The 25,141-nt window shown below is 36.8% G+C and overlaps 2 protein-coding genes and 1 pseudogene across 2 annotated transcripts in view; 2 read left to right on the top strand and 1 right to left on the bottom strand.

Moving 5' to 3' along the window:
- The first annotated feature begins 32 nt into the window (after positions 1 to 32).
- Positions 33 to 19,878, top strand: CUNH8orf88 (chromosome unknown C8orf88 homolog). Its single transcript, XM_006924065.3, has 6 exons — positions 33 to 166; positions 5,865 to 5,963; positions 7,615 to 7,688; positions 14,484 to 14,559; positions 17,343 to 17,449; positions 19,204 to 19,878. Exons 2-6 carry the CDS (start codon positions 5,891 to 5,893, stop codon positions 19,225 to 19,227), a joined length of 354 nt encoding a protein of 117 aa, XP_006924127.1. The 5' UTR covers positions 33 to 166; positions 5,865 to 5,890; the 3' UTR covers positions 19,228 to 19,878.
- LOC112472767 lies at positions 17,656 to 17,774 on the top strand (annotated as a pseudogene).
- Positions 19,879 to 20,475: 597 nt separating the features above from the next.
- The window catches only part of NECAB1 (N-terminal EF-hand calcium binding protein 1), an 80,994-nt gene continuing 76,328 nt past the window's right edge, over positions 20,476 to 25,141 (bottom strand). The window contains exons 12-13 of the mRNA XM_015598626.2: positions 23,874 to 23,965; positions 20,476 to 22,469 (exon numbers count right to left, since the gene is read on the bottom strand). Coding sequence (XP_015454112.1) covers positions 22,441 to 22,469; positions 23,874 to 23,965 — 121 coding nt within the window. The 3' untranslated portion in view covers positions 20,476 to 22,440. The remainder of the gene's footprint in view (positions 22,470 to 23,873; positions 23,966 to 25,141) is intronic.

The raw sequence follows: 25,141 nt of genomic DNA, 5'->3' as shown, positions 1-25,141 counted from the left end.
GCCCCCTGCCCACAAGCCCCCCCAGCCCACCAGCCGCCCCAGCCGCCCAGGCCTCGCGTGGTCGCGCGGCGGAGGCCGTTCTCCGACGGGCAGCGGGCCGCTCGGCCGCCGCGTCTGGGCTGAGCGCGGCGACGCTGCTGCCCAAGTCCTCCCGGTGCTTGAGGCGGTAGGTGCCGGGAGGACGCGCCCCGCTGTGGCAGAGGGCGGGCCCGGGGCGTGAGGAGGCGGTTGGGCGCCGTCTCCTCGGGTGCACGCGGGGAGTTGAGGCGAGGCGAGTGTCGCCGAGGCCGGCGCGCCCAGTCTGGGTCCCCGGGCCGGGCGGGTGGCGGAAGCGGGGAGCGAGCCCGTCGGAAGGAGCGGGCGTGGCCGAGCGGGAAAGCCCAGCCGGGACCCCCACTTTGCCGAGGGGTACTCACACGGCGGGTCACAGCCAGGCCCCCAGAGTAAGGACCTAGCGGCCGCTCCCGGGACCTGGCCCTTGGCGCCCGGGCAGTGGGAGGCTTTTTGACCCCCATGCCCTGGCATCATCCTTAATAGATCCTGTCGTTGGTGTAGTTGTTTTTATTACTAATAAAGTAACAACTAATAACATGAAATTATATTCAAAAAGAAAACAAACCCAGTAGGAAAAAATAGCCCTAAGCCATGTGGGGTCATTCACAGAAAAAAAATGAAATGGTTACTGGAGGTGTAAAGAGATGCCATTTAAAAAAAATTGACGTGGAGCAGTTTCAGGTGTACAACACGATGATTCAACATTTGTATCCACAGATTTTAATTACTGATATTTTAGGCAAAGCTGTTAAAAAAAAAAAAACTGTAAAGGGACAGTTACAGCAGGTATGATAACTACAAGCACCTGGAAAATTTTATGCCACCTAAATGTTAAATTGTGTTTGTATTGAAAGATGCTTCACAGAGAAAAAAATATTGGGGTCAGTCATAAAGAGAAGGCATGGAAAGGAAAATATCATGGAACTTAGGACTTTTTTATATTTTGGTTTTGATTTTTCTTGAGTACAGCAACCTGATATCAAAGGCCTTTCATCACCTGAGTAACTCCCGCATACTTTCCTGGTTACTTTTCATTTGTCCGTTTATCAGCGCAGGAGCACCTCGTTTTATTGCGCTTCACAAGTGAGCGAAAAGATGACAGCTGCTTTCTGGGGACACTTACTTTATTAAGGCAGTCTGGAAGCCAACCTGCAGTGTCTCTGAGGGATGCTTGGATGTGCTGTTAACTTACAAGCGGCATTCAGTTTCAAGGAAGCCTCACTTTGTAAAAGTACTATTTTGAAGTCTAAAATCTTAACAGATTTTCATGTGGGCAATATACGTGAGGTAGATGAAAGGCTGGTCTTTTCACTTCTCTCAGCTTATTTCTTTAATTTTATCTGAACTTATTACCCACCTGCAGTGGAACCATCAGCAGTTTTTAAAGAAATTTCAAGTTGGAAAAGTTAACTATGGTACCCAGCTTTTAAATACGGTACATAGTATAGTTCTTATGTTGTGATTTATGATTAGTATGGCCGTGTACCATGTCTAAAGAATGAGGAAAGCATAATCATCTCATAGTTTACTTAGTAGTCTAAGAAAACTTGTAAATTGAGGAACTGGAAATTATTAGCACATACCAGTTTATTCAGCAAGGCTTTATACGTAGATGTCCCTACTCATAATTAAATTTTTGTATCCATACAGGAAATGTCCACAGTGAATAGTGGACAGTCAGAGGGCTTTCTTTTACTCACCAAACACCCACGTTTACAGATAAGGGCATGAACTTTATAGTCAGGTCTTCATTTGTACCAGTTATTAACTATGTGAACTTGAGTATGTTATTTTTCTCAGTCACTGGTTTCTCATCCGTAAAGTGACTACTAATGATTTTCTACAGCAGTAAATGCATGGTTCAAAACGAAATGAAAGTAATATATGTTGAGCATTTGGCATGTAATAGGACCTCAAAAAAATGGAATTTTTAATAAATAAAGAATAGTATGCGTTGGGTAATAAGATTGTGCCTAAGTTGGTCAGTGTGTGCTTATTATCAATGTACTATATTGTAGAAAATTCTAAATTAATTTGTAATTTCTGAATTGGTGGGTCCTTAGGATTTATATTTAACTTGATTTTAAAAAAAAAAACAAAAAACAAAAAAAGGAAACTAAAATTTAATTAGTATTGTGAGATGTAGAACAGCCAACAGTTAAGATTCCTGACTAGCAGACCAATATTCTATTCATACCACTCAGTCTTGTAGGATGATTTGTTAAGTATAAACTTGAAAAAAGAGCTTTATTCACTAACCATTGCTAGGCATGTATTAACAGAATGAATTTTCTGAGACTTGGATCAGGATTTCCTTTAAAAAGTATTTATACCACATAACTATATATTTATATTTTAAAAGACAACTTTATGGTAGGTTCACTACTTGCTACCCAATGCCGTAGGTGGGATTCTGTTTCTTTTGCAGCCATTTTTTTTTTTTTTTCCTCACAGTTGATAGAAATGCCTGCCCTCCAAAGGAAGCTATAGGAGCTCTATGTTCAGTGCGTGAAGCAGGCATTAGCTTTTAAGATGTTATTTTATGTGCTGACTTTATAGTTCACTTACATCTTGTATTATTTTTAATATAAACTGAGAATTAGGCTTTGGTTTGTGGAGTTCTGTCCTTCATAGATTATGATCCTGTGGATCAGTTTTATAGTAATCATTACTTACAAATACTTGCCTTTTCCTTTAATAGCACTGTTTAAGACATGATGCTGTTATGTAGTATGTCCCCCACACTTATTCCCTATAATGTCAGTGTCTATGCACTTGGGAGCCTCTGTTGTAGTTTTCCTACTAGAAATTGAAAAGGGTAGATTGTACTAAAAGTTCTTTTATTTTTCGTTTATTTACTTGTGTTGCACAATCATATGATAGTTCTGTAACTCCCCAACCTTTGAAAATCCCTGGTTTGAATACTGTGGATTTGCATTGCTCAGCAACTGGAAGAGACTTTACAACCTATCAACTCAGTTTCAGCTGAGCAATGAAAAACAAGAAAGTGTGTGCCAGAGCACTCGATTGTATTCTGATTCATTAGTTTCATGTGGGAAACAGGATGGAAAGTTACTGCATGCTAGTATTAGGGTCCTAATTAAAATGGCTGGGATAAACATTAAATTAGGCAATATTAGATTGCTTTTTGGTCCTCATTTTAAATATTTCCTTCCCCATAGAAAATATTTAATATATATTTGAAGTATTTTTTTTTTTTTTGGCTATGTGTGCTTATAACTTTTTTCTTTCCTATTATATTAAAGTTGTATTGCCAGCAAATACAGCATTAGTTTAGTTTAGAAGGTTGTTACCATCCATGCTAAAATATCTCTTAACAGACACATTACAAAGCTAGATAGATGTTAACTTGTGTATTGGCTTGCTTATCTCTAAAATTCAGGAAAAAGTAACTTTTGTGCTTATTTATCATTGTTGACTTTGAGAGGTTGTTTATAGGTTTATGATTTTAACATTTGAATTACATCCAAAGGTATTTTTCAATATATGAAAGCATGTCTTTGGAGCTAAAAGGCCGTTACTAACCCTATTTTATACATAGGGAAACAGTTGCTGAGACCGATGACTTGCTTGAGAGCATGTGGTTTCAGTTCTTTCTGGGTGAGCCAGTGCCAGGTCAGGTGGAGTTTTGCTTTTGACTGTCTTGATAGGCATCAACATTTGAAAAACTGTGTCCCAATTAGGCATTAGACGATTTTAGTTATATTTAGGAAGTATTTAAATTTATAAATTTATTTAGTAAAACTGGGTTTGCAGATATTAGGATACAAAGATAAATAAGGTCTAGTCTTTTTGGCCTCAGCTACCTCGGTCTAATCAAACAGGCATGTTCAGGCATACCTCGTTTTATTGCGCTTCACAGGTAGGTGGTTTTTACTTTATAAATGGAAGGCAAGACCCTCCACCATCAAAAAGATTGTGACTCACTTTACTGCTTTACTGTAATACTTGCTTTATTACAGTGGTCTGGAACCGGAACCACAATATCTCTGAGGTATGACTGTTATAAATATACTAGTATAAATTTTAGAAAATTGAGAGATAAAATATAGTAGGGGCCAGTGTAGGAGGACAGAGAAGTTGTTATTGTTATTATTATTTTACTGTTAACTGTTTGTTAGGAACTAGAGAACTATGTGAACTATTATTTAATGTTATTGTTGAGATGTGAGGATATTTTCTAAGGAAGCAGCAAGAACTTGACTTTGGTCTTGAAGGATGAATAGCAATTTGGAAGATGAGCAGCAGGGAGAAAAAAGGACCTCCAGACAGAGCACCTGAATGTTCAGCTGTATGGTGCAACAAAATAACATTTATGAATTCAACAATTTAGTGAACATCCACTGTGTGCTAGACACTGGCGGACACCGGAGATGTACCTCAGTGACAAGGCTGTAATGTAATAGTCAGATAACAAGTAATGCAGCCAGTGCAGTAAGTACCCATGGAAGCGGGTACAGGAGGCTTTGTGCGCGCGAGAAGGGCACTGAACCAGAAGTCAGACAGCTCTGCCTGGCTGTGAGCTGAAAGGAAAGGTAAGAGCTAGCTCGCCTGTCGGGTGCTGGCTGAGGCCTGGGCACGGGCATAGCCACCACTTCCTAGACTCTTGTGACCTTGGGAAAGTTACCTAATTTCTCTAAGCCTTATCTAAAATTGGGATAAAAAACTAAAGCTGACATTTATTGAACTCTTACTGTGGACCCAGCATTGTGCTGGCACTTCACATCGAACCGAGGAGGTGGAGGCTGTTGTAACTAGGTGGTAGAATCATGCCACGACCCCAGTAGGCTGACCTGAGACCTGAGCTCTAACTGATAATAGTGCCTACTTTATAGAGTTTTCCTGAATGTTAAATAATTTAACTTAGGTAAATGGTTTGCTGTGCATGGCACATGGATGCTGGCTCCTGTTTCTACTATTAATAATCCAGGAGGGGATGGGAGCGGAAGTTTAAGCGGGGGTGTGTGTAAAGGGATTATAGTTTGGAGAGAAAAGAGGCTGTATTCACCAATTTGTTCAATTTAAGAAGAATCTTTTTTCTCCCTTTTGCCTAGTATAAAAGACAAATAAATTAGCCATTACAGTAGAACAGTCTTCCCTAAATACCATGATGTGGACATATTTACTGTCCCAGGAACACAGGGAGAGGGAATATTTAGATCAGACGGGGTGACCAGGGAGGTGAAGTAAGAACTACTATGGAACTAAGAGTAGTGGTGGGAGTAAAGAAGATAGATTTGAGAGAGGTTTGGGGAGTAGAATGGACAGGCATTAGAGACTGGTTTTTGGTGTGTGGGCTCTAATTTAGAATATCAAACTGAAGGTGTCTTTAACGGTGGTCTGAGGGAGTTGGTGATGATCTTCAGGAATACAGGAGGAAAAATAAACAAATTTTAAAAAAGAGGTTGATGCTGGATATCTATCATGTGATAGTTACAATAACGAGAATGGATAAGGTTAACTAAGAGAACCAAAGCTAAATTTGGAAGAATTCCTAAATTTAATTGGAGTAAAGAAGAAGGATCAGGAGAGGAAATTAGGAGAGGCAAAGAAATAGGAAACAAACCAAAAAAAGAGGGAAGTTAAGGTAGGAAAATATTTTAAAAGAGAATGTTCAGTTGTGACAGATGCTGTAAAGGGGTCTAAGGTTGTAGTATATTATTTTAAATGCTTCTGTGTTTTCTACCTTATAAAATAGGTATCTTCAAATGAATGTTGTGGTTATTTGTATATAAAAGCATGTTGGTTATCTTGTTTAAAAGATAAAAATGTATTTTTCCCTCCTAAAGTATGGAACCTCAAGGTCTTTGTGATAATGGAAACCAAAAAATTGATTGGTAAACCGCTTCAACCAGCAAGACCTGTTCGCCATCTGACTTCTCCTCCCGGTGAGTAAATAGGGTACACATCTTTAAATATTAATCGGTTGATGGCTAATTAGTATTTTAAAGTCTAAATAATAGGTGAAGTAATTATTTACCGTGGATATTTAAAGAAATAATGAAAACTATTGATCTCCTTGGAAGAATTTAAAGGTGTTACTAAAGAAAAGGATTCTTCATAGTCTACCAGACCAACAAATGTTGGAATAATAGCTCTGATCTGAGAGCAACTTTGTGTATTTTTTGGTGTGTATTTTTTTTATGTCTTGTTTTTATGGTTAACTGTCTTCTTTCAGAATAACTTTCAGTGCCCTGTGATTGATCACTGCAGAGCAGTCATGACGTAGAGAGGATTAGCTTTTTAAAAAAATACTTGTAACTGTAGAAAAATAAAAGATTAGAACAAAACAAAACTTATAGATTAGGGGCTGTGCTGGAGTTGAAACAATGCTAATTTCTCAAGAAATCTAAACAAACAAACAAAATATATCCAAAGTTGAAAATTTTTCTTTTTCCCATAAAACCTTTTGAACAAATTTTTAAAATATTTTGTATTTAGTTCTTTAATTGGCATAATAACCATTTCATTTTTTTTATTACTTATTGCCAGAACGGCTTCTATATTCTACTTTAGGGTGTGTGTGTGTGTGTGTGTGTGTGTGTGTGTGTGTGTGTGTGTGTGTATGTGTATGAATGAATTCTCTTTAGTCCATGAGTTCAACTAAATAATGGGCTACTTAGTAAAAGGAAAAATAGCCCTTTTATTGAGTTTACAGGTGAGGCAGAAAATATACAAATGGCACCAATTCCTCAGTCCTTTGTTTTCCTGTCCGTGGTTCCTATCAGGAAGATATCTCCACTTTGGTCACGTTTCCTTTGAAGACAGCTGTGACTTAAGACAGACATTAAATCAATGGATCTTTTAGATCCTGGCTTAGCAATGCTGATGCCGTGTCCGTCTCATGTGCTGAAGAAGCAGTGGCGTAGGGTCAAGACTCGGATTTTATCTTGACGGGAAGGATACAGAGCCATTGTCAGCAGCTCCTTTCTGTGACCTGCCTTTCTACACTGCCCTCCGGTCCCTCGTCTGTACAGATTGTTTCTCATTGATCCTTTCCCTTTACAGGAGTTAATGGGGGTGGGATGGTAGCCCTGCTCTCTCATTAAATCATATCCTTTTAAGATCCAGACAAGAGTAGGGTTTTATTAGACAAAGTTTAGTAAAATATTTTGGCTTTTCTCTACATACTTCTATAGTCCTTGTCTACCTCACGTCCCCAAAGAAATCTCTTTCAAGACCCAGATTAAATTATTTCCTTTTGCGAAGCCTTCCTTCGTACCTCAAAGCCCACTCAACTCTCCCCTAGCATTTCTCTGTAGCTCTTATGGAACTTATTTATTTTGATTATAGTCATTATTTATGAGCTTGACTTTTAAAATAGACTGTGAACTCTTTTATCTCTGAACTCTTCACACTGACACACCCATCCCCTAAGACAGTGACTGCCACTTCATAGTGCTGAATGATTGAGCCTTCAGAAAACATTTTCAGACAGTGCCTAGAGTATCCCAGATAATTCAGGTTTTTAGATGCTGTTAGGTCATTTATTGAAGACATGGATATTTAAATTAGTTTTCTTTTTCTCTCTCCTAACAGGAGCAGTATTCCCTTTCAACTTTCAAAATGAGTATCCATGCAACACTCAGTACTTACAAAGTGGAGTTAACAGAGTAAGTCTTAGAAATTATAACGTAATGAAGCTTACAGACTGGAGAGAGTGATATTTGTTAGATGGCTGTTGCGTGCCAGGTACTATGCTAAGTGCTTTATATACTTTCTAAAACTTTATGGTATATTTCAAGTATATATTAAAGAGGGTAAAACATTCATTATACCTGTTGCCCAGCATTTCAAATCTAAACATTTTGCTATATTTGTTTTAGAAAATTTAAAAAACATCATATAGGTAAAACCCCTATGTATCCCTCCACCAAGCCATTTCCTTCCCGCCTTTCTCCAAGATGACTATCTTCAGTTATTGTTTTCATGAACATATTAATACTTTTGCTACAATGAATAGAATTGTTTTAACTGTTTTATATACATAATATTGTTTTTGCCTTTTTTTCACATTTAGGTTTATATTTTAAAGGTTCTAATTTAATTTTTTGACTAAAATAATTACAAAGTTTAAAATTCAAAACATACAAAATGGAATTTACTGAAAAGTTTCCCTCCGATCTCTGTCTCCCCTGTCACCTGTTTCCTCGGACAGAAGTAGCTATTATACCAATTTCTGATCTAGATACTTCCAGAAGTAGCTTATGCATGCACAGTCATAGGTATATTCAGAGGTGGAATACTAGACAACTATTAAAATGAACACAGCTGTTCTATATGTGATGATACAGAAGAATCATATGTATAAATATGCCACGTTTTTCCATTTTCTATTGATGGGCATGGTACTCGTTTCTATTTTATAGTAAATGCTATAGTGAACATTGAGTATATGTTACATTTCATTTATGTTTGAGAGGTTCTCTGCAGTATTAAACTGCAGTGGAATTACTGGGTCATCAGACACTGCCAAATTACTCTCCACTGAGATTTGTATGAGCAACACATGAAGGCTCTGCTTTTTCTACGTTCTTGCTTTGTTATTGTCAGACTTTAACGTTTTTTTCTTATTTAATGGGTGAGAAATCATATCTTTTTGTTGGTTTTAAGTTTTAATTCTCTATTTGTGAAGTGGAGCATCTTTCCATATGTTTAATTTGGCCATTTGGATTTAGTCTTGTGAACTGCTAATTCTTTTCATTTGTCCATTTTGGGGGGGGAGATCAACTTTTTCTTCTTGATGTATATTTTTTAAAAAATATATTCTGGGTTCTAATTATTTTTCTTACATGCACAGCAAATATTTCCTGGGAATATGGTCGAGAGACTTATTTTTTGGTAATGTTTTAGTTCAAAAATTTTAAATCTTTTTAATAAAAAATTATGGAAGTAACATTGGTTAATAACATTATATAAATTTCAGGTGTTCAACGTTATAATTTGGTATCTGTATACTTTATTGTGTGCTCACCACCAAAAGTCTGATTTCCTTTCATTAGCATAGATTTGACCCTCCCTTTACCTAGTTCGCCCTCCTCCCGCCCCCATCCCCTCTTTATGAGTTTGTTTTTCTTTTGTTTCATTAGTTTGTGTGTTGCTTTTTGTTTTATATTCTACATATCAGTAACATCATATGATTTCTGTTCTTTTCCTTCAGATTTATTTCACCCAGCATAGTACCCTCAGGGTCTATCCGTGTTTTCACAAATGAATATATATCTTTATCCATCATCTGTCAAGAGATACTTAGGTTTTTTCCATATCTTGGCTATTGTAAATAATACTGCAGCAAACATAGAGGTGCATGTCTTTATGAATTAGTGCTCTCGTATTTTTCAAATAAATGCCCAAAAGAGGAATTGATGAATCATATGATAGTTCTATTCTTAACGTTTTAAGGAACTTCCGTACCATTTATCATAGCAGCGGCACCAATGTACAGTGCCACCAACCGTGCACGAGGGTTCCCTTTTCTGCACATCCTCTCCAACACTTGTTGTTTCTTCTTTTTTCGACAATAGCCATTCTACCTCCCAGGTGTGAGGTGATATCTCACTGTGATTTTGATTTGCATTTCCCTAATAATCCGTGATGTTGAACATCTTTTTATATGCCCATTGGCCATCTATATATCTTGTTGTTTCAGGACTTACCATTCAAGTCTTTAATCTGTTTTGAGTTAATTTAGGGGTATGGTGTAAAATAGTGGTCTGGTTTCACTATTTACTGGAGAACTTTCCTTTCTCCACTGTATATTAGCTTTGAGTCATGAGTTAGTTGCCCATATATGTGTGAGTTTATTTCTGGGCCCTCAATTCTCTACCATTGGTTTTTGTGTCTGTTTTCCTGCCAATGCTATGTCGAATAGAAGTTGTGAAGGTGGACCTCCTTATCTTATTCCTGATCTTAAGGAAAACGCTTTAAGATGTTCACCATTGAGTATGATGTTACCCTAGGTATGTAATTTATGAACTTTGTCATGTTGAGGTATATTCTCTCTATTCTCACTTTGCTGCGAGTTTTTATCATAAATAGATGCTGCATTTTGTCAAACATTTTTTCTGAATTGATTCGATCCTCTGCTTCATCAAATCTGTCAATTCCATCTGATGTCGTCTTCATTTCAGTTATTGTATTCCTCATTTCTGACTGGCTCTTTTTAATGTTTCCTATCTCCTTGTTGAAGTTCCACGGAGGTCAGCTATTCTTCCCTAAGTTCACTGAGCATCCTTACAACCTAGTGTTTTGAACTCTGTAATCTGGTAGATGGCTTGTCTCCATTGTCTCTTTTTGTGGAATTTTGAGCTGCTCTTTCATTTTGAACATGTTTCTTTTTTCCTCATTTTGGCCACCTGTGTTTGTTTTTACTGGTAGGTAGATCTGCTCTGTCTACCGATCTTGCCGGAGGGGCTGAAGTAGTAGGTGTGCTGTGGGCCCAGCGCTGCAGTCTCCCTCAGCACTGGAGTCGAGTGCTCCAGTGGTGCTCGTCATGTGAGTGCTTTCCTTTTGCTGTTGAGTGTGGATTGCCATTGGCATGTCAGTGGGTGAAACTGACCCTGTTGCTGACTGGTGGTGAGTGCTGGCCATGACTGCGGTGGCCGAGCTGTTGGGTAGAGGCTGACCCCTTGGAACGGATTCGCTTTAGCAGGGCTCTGGTGCGTGCTGAGTCCAACCTTTGGGCATGTCTTTTGTGGCGGTAAGTGGGCGGTGTTTTGGTGTGGCCTGAAGCAGGCTACCAGGTGTGTTGTTTCCGGGGTCTCTTGGGAGGAATGTGGGTACAGGCTAAGGGCAGCTGCTGCCTGTGCCAGCTCAGGGCTACTTGGTAGGAGCTACAAAGTGATTCGTGATTGGGAGCTGCCTGTGCTGGATTTGGAGGTGCCTGGAAGAGGCTCTGCTGGGAACCGAGGTCAGTTTCTGCTAGTGCTAGACTTGGGACTGCTTAAGAAGAGGTATGGGGCACGCTGAGGTCAGGTGCTGCTTGTTTGGGATTTGTGGGCCTTTCAGAGTTTTTAAGAGAAGTTTGCATAACTGTATCTGTTTTGTTTTCTCACTTAGTTTGTGCTTTAGGGTCCAGATGTAAGTGAGATCATATGGTATTTGTCTTTCTCTGTCTGACTCACTCCACTTATCACAGCACCCTCTAGGTCAATCCATGTTGTCGCAAATGGAGAAATTTCATTCTTTTTAATAGCTGAGTAATATTCCAATGTATGTATGTATGTACCATCTCTTCTTTATCCAGTCATCTATTAATGGACACTTAGGTTGCTTCCATATCTTGGCTATTGTAAATAATGCTGCAGTGAACATAGGGGTGCAGATAACTTTTTGAAGTTGTATTTTGGATTTCTTCAGATAAATATCCAGAAGAGAGATTGCTGGGTCATGTGGTAGTTCTATTTTAATTTTTCAAGGAACCTCCATCCTGTTTTCCATAGTGGCTGTACCGATTTGCAATCCCACCAACAGTGCACGAGGGCTCCCTTTTCTCCACATCCTCGCAAGCGCTCGTTTGTTGATTTATTGATGATGGCCACTCTGACAGGTGTGAGGCGAGATCTCACTGTGGTTTTGATTTGCATTTCCCTGAGAGTGATGTTGAGCATCTTTTCATATGTCTACTGGCCATCTGTATGTCTGCTTTGGAGAAATGTTTATTCAGGTCCTCCTCCTGTTGATTGTTTGCTATTGAGTTGTATGAGTTCCTTATATATTTTGGATATTAATCCCATATCACATATATGGTTTGCAAAGACTTTTTACCATTTGTAGGTTTGTCTTTTCATTGTTGATTTTTTTTTTTTTTTGCTGTGCTGAAGGTTTTTAGTTTGATGTAGTTCCAGTTATTTATATTTGATTTTGTTGCTTGAGCGTATTATATCCAAAAGATCGCCAAGACAAATGTCAAGGAGCTTTTCCCCTGTTTACTTCTAGAAGTTTTATGGTTTTGGATGTATTTATCTTGAACCATTTGAATTTGTTTGTGTTTATAGTGTAAGACAAGGGTTCAGTTTCATTCTTTTGCATGTGGATAGCCAATTCTCTCAACACTATATTTCGAAGAGACTATTTCTTCTCTATTGTGTATTTTAGGCTTTCTTGTCAAAGATTAGTTGAATGTATATGTGTTGGTATATTTCTGTGCTGTCTATTCTAGTGCACTGGTCTATGTGTGTTTTTATGCCAGTATTAAACTATTTTGATTATTACAGCTTTGTAATGTAGTTTGAAATCAAGAAGTGTGATGCGTCTAGCTTTGTTCTTACTCAGGACTACTTTGGCTACTCAGGGTCTTTTGTAGTTCTGTACAAATATTAGGGTTCTGTGTCAATGGAAAATGCTATTGGCATTTTGGTAGGGAGTACATTGAATCGGTAGATTGCTTTGGGTGGTTGGACATTTTAATAATCTTCCAATCCACAAACACAGGATATCTTTCCATTAATTACATCGTCTTCAGTTTCTTTAATCAGTGTCTTATAGTCTTCTGTGTATAGATATTTCACCTCTTTGGTTAAATTTGTGCCTAAGTATTTTAAAAAGAGATTGTTTTCTTGATCACTTTTTAAAAATTTTTTTCTCCCAGCTTTATTGAAGTATTATATAATAGACATTTAGTTGCTCATATTTATATTGTACAATTCAGTGAGTTTTTTTTCAATTACAGTTGGCACACAAGAATATTAGTTTCAGTTGTACAGCATAGTGATTAGAGATCTATGTAACTTGTGAAGTGGTCACCCCACTAAATCTAGTACCCCTCTTCCCCCATATGTCTTTTTTACAACATTGTTGACTATTTTCCTTATGCTACACTTTATATCTACATGATTATTTTGTATCTATGCATTTTTACTTCTTAATCCCTTTACTTTTTTTCACCATCTCTCCTTCTCCCCACCCAAAATATTCTTTGTATCTATCAGTTTCCGTTGTTGTTTATTTTGTTCTTTGGATTCCACATGTACGTGAAATCATGTGGTATTTGTCTTTCTCTATCGGACTTACTTCATTCAGCACAATACCCTCTAGGTCCATGGAGGCAATATCTTTTTCCATCCCCTCCTTTTTAGTCTGTGTGTGTCTTTTAATCTGAAATGAGTCTCTTATAGGCAGGGGTCTTGTTTTCTTATCCATTCGACTTCCCAGTTTACTTTTGAGTTTGATTTTAGGTCTTGCATTTAAGTAATGTTACAAAGATAGTGAAGTGTGCCTCTGGTGAAATTTTCAAATTTAAGAAATTAATTTTTAAAAAGAACATATAATTCTTATAGTTTATTAAATCTAACAGGAAGAACTTTGGAAAACCAAATTTTTGGCATTATCAAATTTGCTTTTTTTTGATGACTTATTCTCATGTCTCAGTAATGTAGAATTACCTTATTCTTCGTTAACCTTCTGACTTTGGCAGAATCACCTGGGTAGAATTTACAGATATTTGAGGACTGGCCTACAACTTGCTAATACAGTGATTGCTGGAGTAAAGATGTTCATTTTTAAGGATAGATATCTCCAAGGAAAACTACCTTAGGGAATTACCACGGTCCAGGATCTAGCTGAGTGTTTGTAAATTTGATTTTTGTCAGCAAAAAAGAGGAGATCATCTCTTAGGGGGTAGGCGGTATTGACCAAGTATGTGAAACTGATTTATAAAATCAGAAAACCCATTATTTTATGAGAAATCTGACTGCCTTGTACTCTGGGATTCTCGTCTTTGTTCTAGTGTATTATCTGCTCTAGGGAGATTCATGGGAAGCTAAGTTGTAATCAGAATATTTCTTGGCGAGCTTGTAATCAGAAGAAAAGGAATTAAAATACTATTGTTGTTTTATTTTTAGCACGTCATCAAATTATTTAGCCAATCTCATAATAAAGGTGATTCTGCGAGTAGAACTGGAAAACTGGGCTAAGGCCTCTTCTCAGGACACGAGCTCTGCCAGTGTTTCTTATTTCTCTGCTTCATTGGATGAAGCGAGATTTTATTTTCCTTATTTCCAAGGTAGTGTGTGAACAGTTATATGCATGTAAACTGGCAAGGATCTACATAAAATAAAAAAAGTAAATATTATAGTTTTATTGCAGATTTTTGTGAATAAATATCTGTTGTTTTCATGAATTAAAATGTTTTTAATTACTTTATAATTATCTTTTGGATCATATCATTCATCTTTGGTTTTATATTCCCTTTTGAAAATAATTATGACAAAAATTGTTAGATACATGTGAATGTATTTTGATATTTTTGTTGCTCATTTTTAATAATTACACTTAGATATTGTTTATCCTTTAGCCCAAAAATGTGCATTGGCTACTATTTTGATTGTTTAGGAAAATATTTTAGGATATTAAAAGTTATATAAAAATTTTAAGCCTTAGTTAAAAAGTGTATTTTCTTCTTTCAACAGTGTAAGACGAATGGAATGCAAGCCTTTTCTCAAGGTCTTAATGACCAACAGCAACATCAGTCTCCAGTTAAAAAAGGTGAATTTTTATCATAGTTCCTAAATTTCATAAGAGAGTGTTAACTTTCATAGGGAGTTAATATTTGTTTGGCTGTAAACCTGTTATTATAGTCTTTGGTTGATCTCTGTCCATATGGATTGGGCTGTATGTTTGACTGCTCTAAAGGCAAGACCATTATAGCAGTGGCTTAAACAAGGCAGAGGTTTATTTCTATTTCTGTATCTTCTGTATCATGTAAAATTTTGAGCTGGTGTACGTGTTGTTCTGTTCTGTGAAGTTGCTGTTGGCCCAGCATTAAACAGTGGGCCCTTGGACAACATGGGCTGGACTGTGCAGGTGTGCTTACATGGGATTTTCTTTCAGTAAATACTTTTCTTAATAACGTTTCGTTTTCTGTAGCTTTCTTTATTGTAAGAATACTTCCAGTACCATTTTGAATAAAAAAGGTGAAATTGGACTTCCTTGTGTTGTTCCTGAACTTAAACAAAAAGCTTTTAGCTTTTCTCCATTGAGTGTGGTATTAGCTGTGCATTTGTCATACACGGCCTTTAGTATGTTGAGGTATGTTCCCTCTATCCCCACTTTGCTAAGAGTTTTTATCATAAATGGATGTTGGATTTTTCAAATGCTTTTCCTGCATCTATTGCTATTACTGTATGATTTTTACCCTTCATTCTGTTTGTGTAGTGTATCACGTCGATTTATTTGTGGATGTGGAACCAACCTTGCATCCAGAAATAAATCCTACTTGATCACGGTGTACGACCTTTTTAATGTATTGCAGAAATCAGTTTGCTACTATTTTTTTTTCCCCTCTTTAATTCCATCCCCCCCGCCCCACTTCCACCCCTGACCTACGGATGTTGCCGTCTCCCCTTAAGAACTGGATCTCTGAAGGCGGGGCGTCTTCTCCCAGCACTTGCGGCCTGCCCTCAGGGCTTTGGGTTTCTTGAATACCCAGAAGTGGGATAACTGGATCCTTCTTTGTCTCTTGTTCTAGCCTTTGTTTTCATGTCTGCTTTGTTTGGTATAAGTATTGCTACCCCAGTTTTTTTTTTTTTCTCTTTCATTTTCATAAAATATCTTTTTCCATCCCTTTACTTTCAGTCTGTGTCTTTTGATTTGAAGTGAGTCTCTTGTAGGCAGCATATGTAAGCATTTTGTTTTCTAATCTATTCACCCACCCTATGTCTTTCGGTTGGAGCATTTAATTCATTTAAAGTAATTATTTATAGATATGTAGTTATTGTCGTTTTTGTTATTCCCATTTTTAATCTTTTTCCCCTTCTTCTTCTTAAAAAAGGTGGAGATGAACTCCTTTAGCTTTTTCTTGCCTGGGAAGCTCTTTATCTGTCCTTTGATTCTAAATGATAGCTTTGCCAGGTAGAGTCATCTTGGATGTAAGTCCTTGCTTTTCATCACTTTGCCTATTTTGTGCCAATCCCTTCTTGCCTGCAAAGTCTTTGTTGAGAAATCAGCTGACAGTCTTATGGAAGCTCCCTTGTAGGTAACTAACTGCTTTTCTCTTGCTGTTTTTAAGATCTCTCTTTGTCTTTAACCTTTGGCATTTTAATTATGATGTGTCTTGGTGTGGGCCTCCTTGGGTTCATCTTGGTTGGGACTCTCTACATTTCCTAGGTTTGTATGTCTATTTCCTTCATCAGGTTAGGAAAGTTTTCTGTCATTATTTCTTCAGAAAGGTTTTCAATTCCTTGCTCTCTCTCTCTCTTCCTTCTGGTACCCCATGATGAGAATGTTGGTCCGCTTGATGTTGTCCCAGAGCTCCCTTAAACTGTCCTCATTTTATTGAATTCTTTCTTCTTTTCGCTGTTCTAATTGGGTATTTTCTACCATCTTATCTTCCAAATCACTGATTCGATCCTCTGTCTCATCTAATCTACTGTTGATTCCCTCTAATATATTTTTCATTTCAGTTATTATATTCTTCATTTCCGACTGGTTCTTTATTGTGTTTCCTCTCTCTGTTGAAGTTCTCACTGAGATCATTGAGCATCCTTTTAACTAGTGTTTTGAACTCTGCATCTGGTCACTTGCTTGTCCCTCAGGAAGTTCCAAGGGGTTTCGGAGCTCTGTGTCAGGAACCGAGAGCAGTATATCTATCTTTTCATTTCACAGTATGGAATTCCAGGTTGCCAGTTCTTCTCTGTCAGCACTTTAAGGATATTGCGCCACTGTTCCTGGCCCCAGTGATACTGTCTGATGAGAAATTCACAGATACTTGACTCCCATGAAGATAGGGACCCTGTCTTGGATCTTGCTCACCATTACCCAGCACAATCCCTGAAGCATGAACCCCGGCCTGACACACGGTCCCCGATGCACAGTCCCTGATCTGACCATGGTCCCCGACACAGAGTAGGTGTATGATAAATCTTGAAGTTTTTGATTGTGTTAAAATTTTAGTACATTAATATAAAGATTAGGCCTATTAGGGTTTCATTTTGGCAGGATCTGACGCATCTAGTAGGTGTTACTGCTGTTACACTCTGTAACATGGGATGGCTTCACTGGACTTGAATAACCACATGAAAGAAGCCATGTGTTACTAACTTTCTGAAACGGCTTTCTTTTCCATTCTCCCTTGGGTACTGGGCTTCGTTCCTTTCCTTATAAAAGAAAATGGGAGGCATGCCCCACCCCCCACCACCTTTTCTTTTGCATAGAAACTACTCATTTTTAAAAATGGACAGATAAGGGACATCCAGAAAGCACTGAGCAAAAATGTGATCTGAGAGAGTTCTTTGTTTTATAACATTACATTTGATGTTTAATACCTGCAGAGAGAATTAAGTACAGCAGAGATTTCCTATTGAAGCTCTCAAGTGTTTCCATCTGCAGAAAAAAACCAGACTTTCTGCCTGATCATCCCATCGTACTTCAAAAACCAGTAGGTAGTTTTCCTAATTTTGTTTTAATTCCAAAATATTTCTTTAATATTATCATTTGATTCTCTCTCAATTATTAATTATTCTCCTTGTGAAATATAATTGAGAAAAGTATATAAATCTAAGTAAATACTATAATGAAGTACTATAAGTAATTACCTTTGGTCAAGAATTAGAACATAATAGTTGTATTTTAAGAAATATCTTTGTCTACAGCCATGCTACCCTGAACAAGCCTGATCCCGTCTTATCTCAGAAGCTAAGCAGGGTCGGGCCTGATTAGTACTTGGATGAGAGACCACCTAGGAAGACCAGGTGCTGTAGGCGTAAATAAAAAATAAGAGATTGTAAGCTGACAAGGTCCTTGTAATCTGTGAGGTCAACCAAGGGTTGCTTCGCCTAAAAAAAAAGAAAAATTGTTAAAAAGTCATGAAAAGAGCATGCTGTATTTTCTCAAACTTCCAATTAAGTTCTATAATCCACCTGCAGTGGATTTTGTTATATGATGTGGGGTAGAAGTGTTTTTTTTTCTGCATGGATTTCCCGTCACCCTACCAATATTTACTGAAAAAGTAGGTGAGTCCTCTGCCACTTTTGTGGCAACATATGTGGTCTGTTTCTGGGCCCTCTATTCTGTTCATTTAGTCTTTTTATACAGTAAAAGTCATCCCACATATTCTTCTTCAGCATGTCATTGCTGTTCTTAGTCTTTTATATCTGTCACCTCATCATATTCCATCAAAGTAAGTGCATGTATCTTTTCGGATACTGATTGGAAGAATGTGAGTTTTGGCATCAGGCTTGGGTTGGTCTGTGTACTGTGTCCTGTTCATGCTTAGAACAGTCAACTTTCTGAGCTTCACTTTTGTAGTTGCAGATAAGGATAAAATCTCCACCGTTAAATCCTAACAATGACTCAGAGTACCTGGTATGGTGCATATCTTTCATTATACGTTCAGTAAATGTTCTTTTTCATCTTTCATGATCTTTATTTTCAAGTTTTCATAAACACTATATTGGTTAAAAACGCAATTAGGCTTCTATTGAGACGAGCTCAGAATATAGGTGTGCTGAAAATGGCTCAAATTGAGATACAGATTACCTTCTGTGTCTCCATTTTGGGGGATTTCTACCTCTGGACTTCATAGCCTTTTTTCCTTACAGTTTTTTGAATTTTAACTTGCAGGCCTTCAGCCAATTCTTTTCACAATTAGAGCAGGAATTTAAACTTTTCATAGGCCCTCACACACAAGACTACTTAAAATGGAAAACTGTCCTTAATGATGTTTAAATTTTCCCACCTGTTCAGAGATCTTAGGAACATATGATTCTTGGTCTATAAGAATGAGTCTTAAACTTCCATGCTATATAAAACAGTTACTTTTTCAAATGCAGACTTTCCATCTCTAATATTTTATTTCATAAGTAAAAGTTTGACATACTCATTATTTTGAACAAACCTTATACATTAGAATTGAGTCACATTTTGATTTATGCATTAACGTTTTTTAAAAACTATGTACCACAAAAATGACAGGTTTAGAGTACAATCTAATATTTAAAAATGCATTACATGTTTTATTAAACACAGAAGAATTGTTGTATATGACAAATTCCAGTTACTTTAATAATTTCTATAGTAACATGCATTTAGGTCTGTAAACACTTAGTAGGGCCACGGTATTTAGTTTGATGAACAAATTAGTAAAACTGTATTCATTCAGTCTTATAAATTTTTCTTTCTTTTATATTACAGGAAAACAACCAAAGTTTTAAGTAACATTTTAAGAACAAATGAGTTTGAAGATAAAGAATTATTTGTTTTATATTTTGGGCACCTGCAAATGAAGTGGATCTCAAAACAATAACTGCAATGGACGGTGACAATTCAATTTATTTTAAATTTTGACGGTTGGGTATTTGGTTTCTCCTAAAATGAGAAAGAGATATTTTAAAGAACTTTCTAATCAGTTTCAGCTCTGCAGGCAGTTTTCCTGCATAAATTGGGCAGAAACATTTGCAAGTAAAAATGTGGTTAGTGAAGTAGGAAGACTGTATTTATAATTTGCACACTACTTGCAATTTTTTGTTTTTAATAATGGAAATATAAGCTGTAAAGATTCTCAAATATAAAGTATTTGCTGTGATGTATATATGGTACATAATTTCTTGATGCTTTTAAAGTTGACTTTGTTTCACACTGATTTCAGACTAGCACTCAAAAGGACCTTTACAATATCTGCAGAGGCTTAGAGCAGTTCAGGGTGTCTGACGCAGAGTTTTCGATGACAGGAGGGAGACTATTTTAATAGGCATTTCTTTTCAAATGTGATTGCTGTCTAGGTTTTTAATAACACTAAGATTCATAATTACTAGCAAAGATCGATGATTTGGAAACAATGGTAGTGAATAAAACCGAAGGTGGAAAATAGCTGCTATTTGTGTTCCTAATCAGACCATATGAACAGTAGAAGTTGAGTAACTGAAAAATACTTCCAAAGAGGAAAAATTTAGGCATTTGCAAATAATTATTACATTAAGATTTAATTCTGTAATTTCTTATAACAAGAACATGTATGGATGAGGAATTTTTTGGCTTAAACTTTAGCCCCTAGAAGTTTTATACAAGTCTGAGATTTGTCACTCTGAATGTTACGGTTAAAAAAAATTTCTTCCAGCACAGTGTCAACAAATACTGCTGAAGTGAAGGTAAGTGTAAACTCTCCTTACTTCTGTTTGCTCGGATGCTCTCATCCCCCTTCTATAGGAAGGCATTTAAGGCCGTCAAGGCCGTCTTTTGGCAGGATGTTTATCTTAAATTGAATTCTGAACTCTTAGAACCAGTACCATTTTCTTTACTGGTCTTCGGGCTTCTTAACCAGACCCAAGCTTTAGTTTTGGATAGGTTTACCATCTTGGTGTTTTAGTACCCTACTCTTCATTACTTTTTTCCCTAGAGATAGATTGTTTTTTAAATAGAAAAAAACATTAACCATAAATTTATCAGTTACTTTAAAATGATATTTATACCTAGGGCCAGGGTTTTTGTTTTTGTTTTTGTTTTTGTTTTGTCGCGTGTGTGGATACACACACACAGACATGCTCTCACACAAAAATACATCTATATTCTATAAGAGCTGGGGTCAGAATTGCCATGTAATTAAATTGGTTTGCTTTATTATTTGCCTATTCTCAAGGTCTTTTGATTCTAGTTAAAAAACAATTGATCCTGTTCAAATTTGGGATCTGAAGGCCTTCCCACATGGCACTGTTACTAAGGGCTGAGCTCTCTTAGTCACAGGACCATGCTACTTGGGAGACTGGCTGCACATTCTGAATCCGATACTGAGAGGATCTGGCCAGAACTACACTGTAATTTGTATTTTTGAAACCATTTATAACCAGTGTTTTAGGGAAGAGTTTGAATGTCAGAAGCCCCCTAGGTCTCAGTCTTTGATCCTTTCCTACTATATACAGTCAAAATGAGACTGCAAAGACTGTTTTATTCTCTCTTTGCCTTGTACATATGTATAGTGTGCATAATCAATGTACATGTCCATCACTGTTCTTTGCTTTGTACATAAATTAAAAGTTGAGCCAGGTGTTGTTTATAGTGTTTCTCATCTTCAGAAGTGACCCAAAACACACACGTGTGTATGTCAAAATTTGTTACCTATGTCCAGTAGAGCCTATGAAAAAATTTAGGTTGAGGACTGAGGGTATACAAAAGTATTAATAAAAGTTAATATTCCATAAATAAATTTGAGAAAGTAGGTAAAATTTTATCTTTTAAAAATTAGTTTGACCTTTTTTCTTGAGGTTTCTAACAGTAAAAAAAAAAAACCAGGAAAAATGTTTTTCCTGGAAGACCTGTGGTTTCAGAGAACTTGGACTAGAGAGTAACATATCTATATGCACTGTGATTTTCACTTAGCAGCATTTATCATCAGAAATTTCACAATTAAAAATAATTTATGAGCTTGTACAGCAAAGTGTATAACAGTTCTTCTAGTGAAACTGGAAAATAGATGTCTTCTATTACTTCCCTGAAATTTGTGCTTGTTCTATATTCTTTGTTCACTTAGGTTAAAATTTTGTTTTTCAAGTATTTTGAAATTGTTAAATACAAATATCTTTTTCATAAGAAAAGTTAGCTCTCTGGTTCAAATTTTATGGCATTTGATCCAAAGTAAAACTCTTCTTTTCTCGATTTACGTTACAGGAAATTATGATGCTAATAAATTATATGATGGTGTCACATTAACAAATGGGTGCCCTATGACAGAACTGTTCACTTGTGAAAAACTGGTTTATAATCTGATGGATAGAAATTCTATAGGTTACAGTCAAGGTTGTTTTATGCAAAGTTATGTGTTAACTTTTTTTTGAGCTTAAACGACAAACATTTGCTTACAGTTCTAGAGACCAGAAGTCCAAGATCAAGGTGCTGGCAGGCTTGGTTTCCCCTGAGGCCTCTCTCCTTGGCTTGTGGTCCTCACGTGACCTTTTCTTTGCACACCTGAATCTGCATATAAGGACACCAGTCATGCTGGGGACTGTGTTAACTTCTTAAGTGACATGAAGTGACTAGCCACAGGGTCATGAGTTAGAAATGTTTTCATCACTGGAGAATAAACTTCACTAAGAAAACCAGTCACTTAAAAATCACAAACACTGATTTAACCTTTATAGTTTTTGACAAATCTGTTCTATGACGTAGTATTCTAAAAGTTCCCACTTTAAATGTTTTTTCACAATTGTGTTCCTTTAAGTGTATACTTTTTCACATATTAGAATTTTATGACTAAAGGGTTTTGGGTTACACTGTTGCAAAACAGCAGATACTGAGAATAGTGAACTTTGAAACGTTAGCTAAAATTCACAAGGAAAAATCATAGAAGACATTTAAGAAGACTGCACACCCTAGAGTAAATGCACAGAGAGCATTTTCTCATTCACATTCTGGTGAGCACTGGGCTTGCTCTGGGAACATCTAGTTGTTGTTCAGGATCCACCATGAAGCTGAAAAGAGAAAAACAATTTCTTAAATGATGAAAATACCTACCAGGGCTGAGAAATGTCAAGGTGCAAGCCACTCTTAAAAAGGCCATTTTCCCAACCCCTAATCTGCATGCTTGCTTACCTGTGTTGGTCACTATTTCCTAACTATTTGAGTCAGGGTTGTACTCTTCCTATGCAACTGTTGTTGGTACTGTATCTTTTGACACTCGGTCATAGTCCAACTGGAAAGGTTTCGTTACATATGAATAGGGTAGGTCTTAGCAATGAGATGGTAAATGCCCTGAAGATAAAATCACGTTACTGTTTTAATCTACCCAGTACTGGCTAGCAGTCTGCAAATACACTTTTATATCTCGATTTCAGAAAGACCGGTGTTTACAAGCAAGTGGGTGTGTTTTAAATAATATTTTTAGTATATATATATCTGTATTGTAAAATTGAAAATGTTTTCCCCAGTGACTATAAATATCCCAAAGACAAACCCATGGCAATAAAATGCTGTGAGAAACAGAAAAATGAAAAGCATTAAAATTTGTTTTCAAAGCTGTTTAAATAGCTTCTCCATTTTCTGTCCAAATGTCATCTTTTAAGGTCCAGCTCAAGGACCATCTTCTCCTTAACCCCATAAAGAAGCGATCACCACTCTAAATCCACATAGCACATTATGACTCAAGCAGTAGCTGCCAGGTTATTCCCTGTCCTTGGTTCTGTTCTGCAGACACTTGTATTTATTTCCTGCTGTCGGGACTACGTTTTTACTCTGTGCCCTCTCCAGCTCCTGACAAATGTTTGTTCACAATGGGAGCTCAGTCAGTGCTCATAAAAAGGCTAAGCATCCCAGCACCTTGCACGTATTAACACTCAGCAATACACGTTTAATCAGTCATGGAATGGATGGGTGATGAACCAGTAGCCTGGCTCTCGATTATCTTAAGCTTCAGCCAGGCCAGACGTCTTAGACAATTCCATTTCAAAGTTCTCTTTCATTTCTCCTTTCCCCAATTACAAGTAATATTTTAACAGCTATTATAATAAAAAATATTTCTAACATAATTCTTTAGCCTATGGGTCACTTATTTCTAATTTTTTTCAGTTCACTAAATTATGTGATAAAGCATTTGAATAATTATCACAGTTTGACCCGTACTTCAGGTTTGTTAAAATTCTGAAGCTGACCAACAAATGACTAATAGGTTTACTCTAGCCAGAAATACAAGTAGGGTGACTAAGGGCTGAAGGAAAAAGAGTAAGTATAGAATTCACTTCCTCCCCGCACTCTCAAAGTTTAAGACACATAAAGAAATAATGGAGAGAGCACCATTCTTTCCCCACCCCCACTCCGTCTTTTAAAAAATGAAAGACAATTGAAAGGATACAGAAGCATTGTTAACCCAGGATAATTACCAGGAACCAGCATAGTAGATGTGAGTTCCGGAGTTTCCAAGAAATCCACATTACTTCTTTGGAACGTCTTGCTGTAATTCGTCTGAAGGTGGCTGTGTGAGTAATTACAGGTTAAGGCTGTGCATTTTTATTAGTCCTCCTAAGTACAGTCAGGTGACAAGATTTTGGATGATTTGGATTAAGTGCCTGAATACAGATTTCTTTTTATAGTTACTTAGCTTAAAAAATAAAAAGATGAGTAATTTAACAATTGTCATGAGAAAAAATTTTTAAAGACTTTTAAAAACAGAACATTAATTCTCTACGGAAGGAAACCAAAAAGGAGATAGACTTTAATTGCAGCAAGAAGTTTAAACAAGAGGAGGAGTATCTTGGCTGTCAGGATGTTTAAAAATCGGGGTAGCTAAGAAGGGAGACTACAGACTTTCCGTCCTTGGAGACTAAAAAGCAAAATCACCCAGGCCTGGAAGTACAGAGCTAAGTTGTTTTAAGGTTCCCTTCCATGCATGAAGCTTGGTGTCCTCATGCATTACAGCACTAAGTGCCTTAAAAAGCCACAAAAAGAAAACTATTAGGTGAAATACATATCAACTAAATTTCTAGGTATTCTGTAACTTCCATTACCAAACTAAACACCCAGAGTACGGACTTAATCAGAAAGCTGTATTCTCTGTGCCATTTAAAACCAACTGAAACTATTCCTATAATCTAATAACAAATATTTCCTTCATCCCATTTTTGTAATATATTTGTTACTTATTAACGATTATTTTTTAAAAAGTTGATTTGTTTATTGAGGAATAACTGAGAAATATATTCAAAGTGTGCAATGTGATGATTTGATATGCATACACACTGTAGAATGATTACCAACTTGGTTTATTTTTAATCTTTTTCAAACAACATCTTAAATTTCTCCATTATTTGCAGTATTTAAAGACACTAAAAGTTAGGCTGCGATGATCTTAACCATTATATATAGGTTTATTGTAAAATAACTAGAGCTTATGAAAAATTAGGAATAAAATTTTTTTCTCATCCTAGTCTGTGTCCTTTGTCCCCCATACTCCCCCTCCATGCCTTAGAAACCTGTGACCCATATCTAAATTTTCTTACCTGAAGGTATCAGTAAAATGGGAATACTTTAAGTGGGATCATTACCAAAAATATTTGTGCTCCGAGAAGAGAGTGGTTTCTAATCCATGACATAAAATCCTAAAAGAATGGGATTTTGAAAATGAGCTAATGGGCCAAGTTTTAAGGTGAGG

The sequence above is a fragment of the Pteropus alecto genome, unplaced genomic scaffold (assembly GCF_000325575.1).
Source record: "Pteropus alecto unplaced genomic scaffold, ASM32557v1 scaffold87, whole genome shotgun sequence".
Lineage (NCBI taxonomy): Eukaryota > Metazoa > Chordata > Mammalia > Chiroptera > Pteropodidae > Pteropus > Pteropus alecto.
Note: the sequence above shows the minus strand (reverse complement) of the source record. Positions and strands in the feature narration are given on the sequence as shown.